This window comes from Maniola hyperantus, chromosome 18 (assembly GCF_902806685.2).
Source record: "Maniola hyperantus chromosome 18, iAphHyp1.2, whole genome shotgun sequence".
Classification (NCBI taxonomy): domain Eukaryota; kingdom Metazoa; phylum Arthropoda; class Insecta; order Lepidoptera; family Nymphalidae; genus Maniola; species Maniola hyperantus.
The window spans coordinates 3,763,536-3,775,985 of NC_048553.1; the positions used below are offsets into that span (position 1 = coordinate 3,763,536).

Here is a 12,450-nt window from a genome sequence, read left to right on the forward strand (position 1 = left end):
TTTTATAATTTTTATTTTATTTTTTTAATAATAATTACTAATAATTAATAAAATTACGCAGTGCCGTCTTTTAGTTGCAAGACTTTGTTCATCGATCGATTACGTCATCCTCCCTACCGTCGACGTTGGATAATAAAATCAAACGCACTGTGCGTAGCGGCCTTAGGGGACAATTTTGGAACTGATGCCGATGTTTTGTGAAAACATAGGAATTTCGTTTTGCCTATACTATATATACTAATAACTAGCTACCGTTTAACCCTTACCATTCCGTTTTGCGTGTAATTTATAGTGTCCTCCCAGGGTTTACCTTGAAAGGCCAGTGCCGTATCATCCGCATAGCAAACACTGTAGGCATAGGTTAATAATTATTGGTTTCGCTACAATGTAGGCATTTTCCAGCTGAAGTTGCCTGAAGTGCTTATTTTTACTAGTAGATATAATCTGTACTATCTATATCTATACTTCTATACCTACTATCTATATCTATACCTACTAATAAATAAAATTGAAGTGTCTGTCTGTAATTTCGAAATAACTACCTCATATTAAAACTCATATGGTTATTTGAACTGTACCATAACTGAATCACTTTTTTTTTTTGTCTATCAGTCTGTATGTTTGAACGGGTTCGATCGGGAACTTCGGAACGGCTGAACCTATTTTGACGGGACTTTCACAAACAAGTAGAAGATTAACCAAGGAGTAACATAAGCTACTTTTTTAACCGACTTTCAAAAAAGGAGTTGTGTTTTTCTACCTATATTATGATTTTCATGGTAATCCCACGGGATTTTTAAAGAATCATGCGTTTACATGGTTTTTACTTAATTTGGTACTGCATCCTTGCATTTCCGGGGTATTATGGATAGGCTACTTTTTGTCCTGGAAAATCAAAAGTTACCACGGGATTTTTAACGCTCTTAATCCTCGCGGGCGAAGTCGCGGGGATCAGCTAGTTTAGAATAATATCTTAGGAGATATCACAAAATTAAAATAATATGAAATATCGTAAAATTAAAATGACCGCTCAATGGGCCGTGAAAATCTAGTAGACAGACGTCACATTTATAATATTAATGCAACGAATGAAGTATGGATAATTAATCACTCCTCACTGACATCACATTACTATCTACATTGCACCCATGCCATTACAAAGTACTCTGTGATCCATTCTAAGCCGGGGCGGGTCGCTCTATTTAACTTTTTAAACAGTGAATTTCAGATTTTTTACTTAGCAAGTAGCAACACTCATCTATGGCAACACCATATGTTATTGGTCTGTGGGCAACACCGCATATAAGGAGACAGCGTGACACTTCACGTTTCCGATTTTCGCCACGCGCCAAAAAAAGCCTTTTCGCCAGTCGCACTGTAAAGTGCCCGTAAACGGTCAAACATGTTTGTCAAATTATTTGATGAGGTCTGCCTTGGACACGCCTTGGTAAATACGGTCTGTGTCTGTAGTTGTTATGTGCATGTATGTGGCTATCGATTGTACGTAATACATTGCTTCACATGTTAGCGTTGGGAAAAGTAGATCATCTATTTTTGGTTGCAAACGAGCAATGAGTGCGCTACCTTCCGATAGATTTATTTATGATTTATCAAAGAATTTCTAAGTACTACTTCGTAGTATATACCTGGCACCATAGACTTCATATCAATTTATCACTGCCTCGATGAGGTTTTAAATTTAATTTAATTTATTTTAGTTTTAATTTAATGTTGTTTTTTTGGATTTAAGTTTATTAATAGTTTATTTATCACTGCCTAGCACACATTTGTCTCCTGCTGTGTTAACACTTGCTCGTTGCTCTTGGGTTGAGCATAAACAAGGGGTTGAGTCGTAGACTGAGTAAAAAAGGTAGACTAAAGTCTAACCGCGTCTGAGATGGTGATAGCACGACGTAACGATGAATAACACTACAATTATAACCATTGTTTAGTCGTCAATATTTGTATTAACCGATCAACAATATTTGTATTAAACGTTTTTTATGTGATTACAAATAAATAACTAATGAGAAATGACTACAATGACGCCACGAATTCTCAAAGTTTGTTTTGCAACTAAAGTTGTATTCCTTGAAAAAAATCGGTTACACGATAAGGGACCAAAAATAGGTTAGCTGCGTCTTTGTATATCACATTAGTAATTTTATCTGTGCTCTCTTTTTAGTGTGAATGAGAAAGCAAACGTTCCTTTGTCTAGATTTTTACTCAGTCTACGAGTTGAGTTGAGCCAGTGAGTGGTGATTATATAGGTACTCTTTGAGTGAGTGCTCTAGTCTAGTCTACTGCCTAGACTAGTATATACTTATAGTATAGTGATCTGTGGTTGAGTGAGTGACGCCATATTGTTTTCCCCAACATCGGTGGTACCTACACGCCAAAAGCAGCGCCAGCGTTTTCCTGTGAATCTGATGATTTTCCAACCGACCTGAGCTTCAATTGCTTCAAATCTTCAAAAGTGCTCTTAACATTATTGCTGATTGTAGACTTAACAATTAGGTTAAAAGAATATTGGTCGAGTTTCCTGGGCCACCTTGCCGGAGTTGAATTGCGTTGCGTGCAAATAATATTTTCTTGACACGGTTTTTTTAAGTCATTGTTTTAGAAAGTTTTGCCTGCCTAATTCTTTACACGAAGGAAGGAAAATGACGGCATCGGAAGTATCATTTAATCGAAAAAATCATATCGGAAGATTTGTCGAACGTTGAATTCGACACCAGCGAAGATGTGGAAGTCATCCCAACATTCGATTCCATGGGTCTCCGCGATGAGTTATTGAGAGGAATATACACTTACGGTAAGTAGGTAATTCACTGTTAAAAACCGTATCATACAACATGAAATCTGAGACTAAGTAATTAATTTTTTTATAGGTTTTGAAAAGCCGTCAGCAATTCAGCAAAGGAGTATTCAACCTATAGTCAAAGGTCGAGACGTGATAGCGCAAGCACAGTCCGGTACCGGTAAAACGGCTACTTTTTCAATATCGATTTTGCAGTCCTTGGACACAACTCTCCGTGAAACTCAGGTGTTAGTGTTGTCACCGACCAGGGAGTTGGCAACACAGATTCAGAAGGTCATCCTTGCATTGGGCGACTTCATGAATGTTCAGTGTCATGCTTGTATTGGAGGCACAAACCTTGGTGAGGATATAAGGAAGTTGGATTATGGTCAGCATGTTGTTTCTGGAACCCCCGGACGTGTTTTTGGTAAGCAATTTTGATGATTTTATATTCCCAGTAAGTATTGTATCATTCATATTAATTTAAATGAAAAGGTAGGTATCTATTTTAATTCAAGTTTGGCAGATACATATTTTGTTCAATTAAAAATTTGCTGGATAGAATAAAATCATTTGCATTAAGGTCAACCGAAAAATACCTGGCCTGACAAAATTTTGTTAGCAATTTTGCAGCTGCAAATAAAATAAATAAACAATTTTTAAAAATTTGACAATGTAAAATATATAAATAAAATTACAGTATGTAGAGCCGATTGCTATTCTCAATTTATATCCAGCGGAATGATTTGCTAATTCACCTCAGTCTGTTGACAAGTAGGTACATTACATTATTATTTATTAAAGATGGGCGTTATTGGCTATTTCTGGCCACGGTTATTAAACCGCTATTTAGTTACAATAGCGCTATTGATAACAGTTGCCTAGTATCGGTATCAAAGCTGTGTTTCAACTAATTTAATATGCGCACCGTTTTTGTTTGTAGTAAGTAGTAACTTAGTTAGCTGCCGTATCGAATCCGTCTGTAGGTATGGCTAAAGTTTCAAGTCGTGTAAGTGCATTAGAATAATATTGACGATTTCCCTTCATGCTTTTCTAGGCTTAGGACTAGCACAATTTTCAAAAACGTTTAATCAAAGTTTTGTACAACACTAATTATATCACTTAAGTACCTAAAACTATTAAAACTTTATTTTTTATCTTAACACCTTTTTACAATTTTATACACCTACTAAGTTATTTACAAATTATAGTCAATCGTCAATATCACCCACACTACAGGCAAAAGCTACCTAAATAAAACAAAGCAATATCTCAAGACAAAACTTTAGTATTTACTGAATACAAACACCGCTCAAACTATCTAATTAGGTATTAAAACTTTCATCAAAAGTCAAAACAAACAAACGCGCCATAACACCACCTGATCTGCGCGCGCATATTTCACTAAAATAAAATCAATTTTACTTTCATGAAAATCGTGAAGTAATCACAACCTTAAGTTCATATCAGCAAAGTTTAATTATCATGATCATTGAGGTCAAACTATATTGGACGCTTGCACGGATAGTTTGCCACAGTCAAGTTAACCAACAACATTTCACAAAGATTGATAAACAAAAAACGACCTTATTTTTATTAGTCTAAGGCTTAACTGTAATAAGCTTGATAGATCAAACCTTAATGGACAAGTACTTGAACAGTTAACCAAACAAATTAGCGCCTTAGTGTAATAGACATAAGGTCGTTTTTGGTTTATCAATTTTCGTAAAATGTTCTTAGTTAAGTTACTAAGCCGGTAGCCATTAGCCAATAGCCATTAGCCAATAACCGCTCCTTCTCAGCTTTCAGTGAAAGAAAGAAAGAGAAGGCATAATTATTGCGTTTCTAGTTACCAAAAAACCAAACAATGCATTGTCAGTTGCCAGTTGGCAGCGTTGCGTTGTCAGGTGGTTCGTCATAGATGATATCTGTTAACCGTTGCTAGCTACGACAATAACGCTATGGTACGCTAAAGGCATGGCAGCGGTTTTCAGTTAAGTTAAGCTATAGCGGACACATGTCTATTATTTATAATAGACTAGCTTATGCTCGCAACTTCGTCCGTGTGGACTACATAAATTTCAAACGCCTATTTCACCCCCTTAGGGGCTGAATTATCAAAAATCCTTTCTTAGCAGATGCCTACGTCATAATAGATAGCTATCTGCATTCCAAATTTCAGCCCGATCCGTCCAGTAGTTTGAGCTGTGCGTTGATAGATCAGTCAATCAGTCAGCTTTTCCTTTTATGTATTTAGACTAGGCCACTTTTGCTGATGAGTCTACATCATAAGTGTTTTCCAAATGCCTAACATTCTTTGATCTATTACAATAAAAATACCTTTTTTAGACATGATAAGGAGGCGTGTGCTGCGTACCAGATCAATCAAAATGTTGGTACTTGATGAGGCAGACGAGATGTTGAACAAGGGATTCAAGGAGCAGATCTATGATGTCTACAGATACCTGCCACCGGCCACTCAAGTTGTGCTAATCTCTGCTACATTGCCCCATGAGATACTTGAAATGACATCCAAGTTTATGACTGATCCTATTAGGATTCTTGTCAAACGGTAAATATTAATCTAGGTTGTCCTAGCATGGTTCCAGAACTTAATCAGGTTTACACTATTTTAGCAATTTAGCCCTTGACTTGAGGTTAGATGTTTTAAACCTAACACTAAATAGTATGAGTATTGTATGAAGATTTTAGATTCCTATGTAAAAAAAAAGGCCACCCTAGAAAAGCCTGGATGTATCAGCTTAATACATAATAAACTAGCTGATGCCCAGTTTGGTCTGCATGGATTCCGTTTTTAAAAATCTAGGGGACACTGATCTGACTTGATTTTTGGGATAAAATATTTAATCTGTTGCTCTGTTGCAACATGGTTGAAAGACAAACCAACAGACAAATACCTACATATTCATAATATGGGTAGTGATATTATTGTTGTAATGTGTTAATATTATTTCCATTAACTGTAAAATTTCTGAGATTGATTTAGCAATAAACTATTATTTTCAGTGACGAGTTGACACTGGAAGGTATCAAACAGTTCTTTGTTGCTGTTGAACGTGAGGAGTGGAAATTTGACACACTCTGTGACTTGTATGACACTCTGACAATCACTCAAGCTGTGATCTTCTGTAACACTAAGAGAAAGGTAGACTGGCTCACCCAGAAGATGCAAGAAGCAAACTTTACAGTGAGCTCCATGCACGGTGACATGCCACAGAAGGAGAGAGATAATATCATGAAAGAGTTTCGATCAGGACAAAGGTAAATATCTTATATTTTCTAACTAGCTGATGCCCGCGACTTCGTCCGCTTGGAATTAGGTTTTTCATAAATCCTGTGGGAACTCTTAAATTTTCCGGGATAAACAGTAGCCTATGTCACTCCAAGTCTTTATCTATACCCATGCAAAAAATCACGCCAATCCGTTGCGGCGTGATTGAAGGACAAACCAACAAAGAAACACACTTTCGCATTTATAATAAGGGTACTGCTAACAGAAAGAATATTAATTGTGGTAATAAGTTGGTAATCATCTGATAGTAGTTGACAAAGTTCTATAATCTGAGAAAAAAAATCTGGTAGGAGGGGTACCTCCTAGCTGTCAGTTTAAGAATAACAATATTTAATTTCTAGGCAAAACAACCATAACACAAATAATGTAAATTTTTTAATTTTCAGTCGAGTTCTCATCACAACAGATGTATGGGCCAGGGGAATAGATGTACAGCAAGTGTCCTTAGTTATCAACTACGACTTGCCCAACAATCGTGAATTGTATATTCACAGGATTGGTCGCTCGGGTCGTTTTGGACGCAAGGGTGTGGCCATCAACTTTGTCAAGTCTGATGACATCAGGATCCTGAGAGATATTGAACAGTACTACTCAACACAAATTGACGAAATGCCTATGAATGTAGCAGATTTAATTTAATTATTTAGTAGCTCTTTATATTGTGATAAAAATATGCAACAAGCAATAATCAGGTTGGAGCACATCTTGTGGTGGAAGTCACCTATTCTGTAAACTGTTACATATTCATAGAAAATAATGACAATTCTTGAATAAACTTTAAAAAAAAATATTTTTAAACTTTCTTTAGAGCTTAGGCAAACGACGGGCTATTGTCCGTAGAGGACATAAGTTAATCATTTTTACATGATTATCTGCAGTACTGTAAGTCCATCATCATCATTTGAATCATTGTCCTCCAAGAACAATAGATTATCGTCTGCATGGGTGTTTCACTATCAATACTGTCTCGCGCGATTCTTTGAATTCTTTGATCGCAGGATTTCAAGAACATCTGGATACATTGCAATACACATTACTTTCAATACCATCAGTATTTCCTCAATACGATACGGCGTATCGCGTCGTAACATTGATAGTATAAATTATAGTAGATGCGTTTGATGATTCAAAAGTAGTAAAAGTTTAATTGGATAAAAATATTTTAATTTTTTTCTTTAACGTAACAGAACCTCTACCTCAATGAAACAAGTATTAAAATCTTTTTCTTTAATTTACAAATTTTATTTTACACAACAAGCACAGCGATTTTTATAAAATAAGTGAATAAAATAGTTGAATCTACACCTAGGTATAAATTATATTGTATTACATTTTATGGTCACCAAAAATTTTAATATTCAAAGCTAAGCTCTTGGAATGTTATTATACCTACTATAGTAATTATTTTACAATAGTGTGAAATATTAGTTAAAATAAAAAACAAGACTAAAAATAAGAATTTGTTTTGTTTTTTTATTAAATTTTTGGTTGTCCTAATTAATGAGAAATATACTCTTATGCATATTCCAATTTATAACGTAACATAAAGTTATTCTTAACTAAAGAATTGCAATTTAATCATTCTATCATCTATTCTGGACCTATGTAATGTTTAAAAGCTACAACAAAAATAAAAAAATAAATAATTCCATCTACTAAATCAAAACGTGATGATTACAAGGTTAAAATTATTTGGTAAATTATATGCCTCTAACCCTCATAAGGCACAAAGTCAAAATGAATTAATATATTCAATTAAAAAACCGGCCTAAAAAGAATGTACAAGTAAAGCCCTTGCATTGATACCCCATTTGGTATATTAATCTTAATTTGAAAGTTGAAAACCCTATTTTTTCATGAACACATTTTAATTTTTTTTTGTAATGTTACCACAAATTCACAGTTTTCAGATTTTTCCTCTTACATGTGTTTGACTTGCTTACGTTTGATTGAGGTATGGAACCCTTAAAACACTACAATGCTGAAATAGACATATATAATATTACTTATTGTATATCAGTATACTGTTACAGTCCAGGCAATAGTAAGTAAATAAAGTTATAACTATTAAATGTTTTATCACAAAGTAAAAAAAAATATGTTAGAATAGTTTCATTTTAGTTGCAATTCCCATGACTAATAAATTTTAACTTCTATAATATAATACACATCTTAATACAATTTATCTACAATTCAGAGTCAGTGACACCATAAGCGTTCCAACGCCTATATACAAATATTCCTATTGCACCTACTAGAAGTGCCACAAGAATTTCTGTTAATTGATCCAAGAAACTAGTAGACGAATCTGATGACTCCAGCACCTGTGGTGTGAACTGTATGTTCTGGGGTTCAGGAACAAGCTCCACTGGAGGCTTTGTTGCTTGCTCCTCCTCACCTTTAAATGCTATCTGGTTGAGTACAGTCTGCTCCTCTTCTGTTGGTGGCTGTGCAGCAGTCGAAGAGAAAAGAACTGTAATATCACCGCACTGTGGACATGCCCAACTAGTAGATTTCTTTGCAAGGGCTATTCTTTCAGCTGGAGTGTAATCTAGTGATCCGATAGTTCCTTCAGCTGGGGTAGGCATAAAAGCAATTAGTGCCAACAACGCTGTTCGTATCGACCAGGATGGCTGCCAGGTTTCCGGATGATGACCAGAAATTGATAAGCAAATTTTCTTATTAATTTCAAACCTGCCGTTTGGAGTCAATAGTATAATATGAGGAGGATGCATAGGATACTCTTTCGGCAACAATATCCTGCCATGGTATATGCCACCCTCGAAATCGGTTCCACTCGGGCCACGTACAGTAAAGTGCCACTCAAATAAATTATCTTCAAGGGGTCTTGCACAATATTCTTCAGTGGCCTCTGCTAATTCCATAGCCTCTCGCATAAGGCGTTTTACTCCAGGACATTTCGTGTTGTACTTTTCTGTCATATTGAAAACAATTACTCCTTCGAATAAATTGCACCAGCAAGTATTTACTTCCTAATTTGAGAGAACATGAAACAGAAAAATCTGATAAAATTTTAAGTGTTATGGAAAATAATGACGAATTCACAAAATATCTATGACAAAATCAAAAACAACAGAAACAACAATCTCAATCTGTGACAAACATGCCATGAATCTATATAAAATAGACCTTGGATGAATCTCTATGAAATAGACCTACTATGGATAAGTCACTCGTACACAGATGTCCACTCATATCTACTCGGAAGAAAATACTTATCGCTATCCCACTTCGACTGCCGAATGAGAGTGAGAGATTGGACCACAGTGTAGTCCGACCTCTCGCTTTTTTTAGCTACCATAAAGTATTGTGTAATCTAGGGGTTTGATGGTTTGACCAATCAATGCCGCACAAATGTTGAAATCATAGATACCAATCCACTATAGGTACTTGCCACATACAATGGGACAAGGCTCTCTTGGTACTTGAATGACATTGACAGGGCGGGCGCTGAACATAGCAAAGCCAAAGCATAGGCTTACGAATACGAATACCTATTCAAACAAGAACAAAGGGGACGTTAGTTCCGTTTTTTGTCACGCGCCAAGATAGCCTTGTCGCACTGTATGAATCAAATTGTCTATGGATATCCTATATATTCTATTCGTCTGTGTATGGATCAATTCATTCAACTCATTAGTCTGTGATTCAACTATTGTCAACCTCAGATGTGCCTCAGATTAAGAATCACAGAGTACTTTGTAATTAAGAATTCTTTAGCAATTCTTTAGTCTGAGACAAAGAGTATTATAATATATAGGGAAAATGTCTGTTTGTCGAAAAGTTTGCGGACCCAAGGAACAGATGGCAGTACTATCTTTATAAATTATCCAACTGTATGAAAGTGTCTCCCCCCTGGTCTGAGATTGTCAGTGTTGTCAACGCCACAGAGTACTTTTAACATATGGAAATAGAGTACTATCTCGCGAGCTAATAGTGGCAACAGCTTAGTAGCGCCATCTGTATCTGACGAATGGAACTAATATTTATAATATGTACATACCTACCTATATATAGACTGCTTTATAGGTTCATACCTATACATATAATACATACATATAGGACTGCTATGGAAGGTAGGATTGTGTTCAGATTAATTATTTATTAGTATTTGACTCCCTTACAATTTAACATATTATCATGTAAATTTAAAAAAAATCTATAATAATTAATCTGAACACATATTTTTAAATAATAGAAATTTTTGATTCTAATCTTTATTTTTACCAAAATTAATCCTAATCACTCTTCCTTATCCTAAAACAGTTTATAAAGTTGCCTGAGGACTGGGGTCTGGTGCCGAGTAGTTTAGTTTCAAGATATCAATATTATGAATCCAGGTCATAAAACGATCCAAATCTTTTGCACGATTTGGAAATTCATGCAGGACATTTTCTAAACCTGAAAAGTAAAAATATGAGTATCTTAGTATGGTCACAAGTTCATAACATGTTCACTAAATCTGACTCAATTAATCTAATCACATCTAATCTGAGGTCGGGGGTTCAATCTAGGGCATGCACCTCTAACTTTTCGGAGTTGTGTGTTTTAACTAATTAAATATCACTTGCTTTAACGGTGAAGGAAAACATCGTGAGGAAACCTGCATGCCTGAAAGTTCTCCATAATGTTATCAAAGGGTGTGAAGTCTACCAATCCGCACATGGCCAGTGTGGTAGACTATGGCTAAACCCCTTCTCACTCTAAGAAGTGACCCGTGCTCTGTAGTGAGCCAGCGATGTGTTGATCATGATAGGAATTTGGTCTAGAAAAACTAAAGAAATACCTACTTCTTTATTCAAATAAACTTGTAAATAGGTGCTTTCGAATCGTCAAGAGAATCTATCACTGGATCGGAACGCCCAATACTTAAAGAAAAACCTATGCGTGAACCATATTGTCATCAAGTTCAAGGAATTTAATAAAAATTGCATTCAAGGATTAAAGTAGATATGACGGTATTACAATGGCATTTACAAACCTGCAGTGAACCTGAACAGCCTGGAATACAGCCCCTCTTGTAAGAAATGTTCACTAAACTTAACTAGTACCTAACTACAACTATACTGGAGTCCTGTCTCGTAAATAAACACTGGAGTTCTGTCTCAAAACACTGGAGTCCTGTTTCAAACATGGGTACGGAAAACTTAAAATTTCTTTGGTCTCAAAACACTAGAATCTCTGACAGCTTACTTAGCGTGGGTTAGGTTCACTGGTTTGCTAAACGTAGCGCACAGAGTACTTTTAACATATGGAAATAGAGTACTATCTCGCGAGCTAATAGTGGCAACAGCTTAGTAGCGCCATCTGTATCTGACGAATGGAACTAATATTCATAATATGTACATACCTACCTATATATATATATATAGACTGCTTTATAGGTTCATACCTATACATATAATACATACATATAGGACTGCTATGGAAGGTAGGATTGTGTTCAGATTAATTATTTATTAATATTTGACTCCCTTACAATTTAACATATCATGTAAATTTAAAAAAAATCTATAATAATAATTAATCTGAACACATATTTTTAAATAATAGAAATTTTTGGATTCTAATCTTTATTTTTACCAAAATTAATCCTAATCACTCTTCCTTATCCTAAAACAGTTTATAAAGTTGCCTGAGGACTGGGGTCTGGTGCCGAGTAGTTTAGTTTCAAGATATCAATATTATGAATCCAGGTCATAAAAAGATCCAAATCTTTTGCACGATTTGGAAATTCATGCAGGACATTTTCTAAACCTGAAAAGTAAAAATATGAGTATCTTAGTATGGTCACAAGTTCATAACATGTTCACTAAATCTGACTCAATTAATCTAATCACATCTAATCTGAGGTCGGGGGTTCAATCTAGGGCATGCACCTCTAACTTTTCGGAGTTGTGTGTTTTAACTAATTAAATATCACTAAACCTGCATGCCTGAAAGTTCTCCATAATGTTATCAAAGGGTGTGAAGTCTACCAATGCGCACATGGCCAGTGTGGTAGACTATGGCTAAACCCCTTCTCACTCTAAGAAGTGACCCGTGCTCTGTAGTGAGCCAGCGATGTGTTGATCATGATAGGAATTTGGTCTAGAAAAACTAAAGAAATACCTACTTCTTTATTCAAATAAACTTGTAAATAGGTGCTTTCGAATCGTCAAGAGAATCTATCACTGGATCGGAACGCCCAATACTTAAAGAAAAACCTATGCGTGAACCATATTGTCATCAAGTTCAAGGAATTTAATAAAAATTGCATTCAAGGATTAAAGTAGATACCTATGACGGTATTACAATGGCATTTACAAACCTGCAG

At 35.4% G+C, this 12,450-nt stretch overlaps 2 protein-coding genes across 2 annotated transcripts; one reads left to right on the top strand and one right to left on the bottom strand.

Moving 5' to 3' along the window:
• The first annotated feature begins 2,393 nt into the window (after positions 1-2,393).
• Positions 2,394-8,153, top strand: LOC117990537 (eukaryotic initiation factor 4A-III-like). The gene is given in 6 exon segments (XM_034977984.2): positions 2,394-2,693; positions 2,695-2,815; positions 2,892-3,227; positions 5,150-5,372; positions 5,828-6,082; positions 6,500-8,153. Coding segments are annotated over 6 exon segments (1,218 nt in total). The 5' UTR covers positions 2,394-2,663; the 3' UTR covers positions 6,753-8,153.
• On the bottom strand, positions 7,326-9,235 carry LOC117990540 (ubiquitin-conjugating enzyme E2 J1-like). Its single transcript, XM_034977988.2, has one exon. It carries the CDS (start codon positions 9,053-9,055, stop codon positions 8,300-8,302), a length of 756 nt encoding a protein of 251 aa, XP_034833879.1. The 5' UTR covers positions 9,056-9,235; the 3' UTR covers positions 7,326-8,299.
• Between the last annotated feature and the right edge of the window lie 3,215 nt (positions 9,236-12,450).

What these genes read in the sequence shown, in the direction of transcription:
- LOC117990540 (XM_034977988.2), bottom strand. Translation starts at nt 9,055, where the DNA reads ATGACAGAAAAGTACAACACGAAATGTCCTGGAGTAAAACGCCTTATG.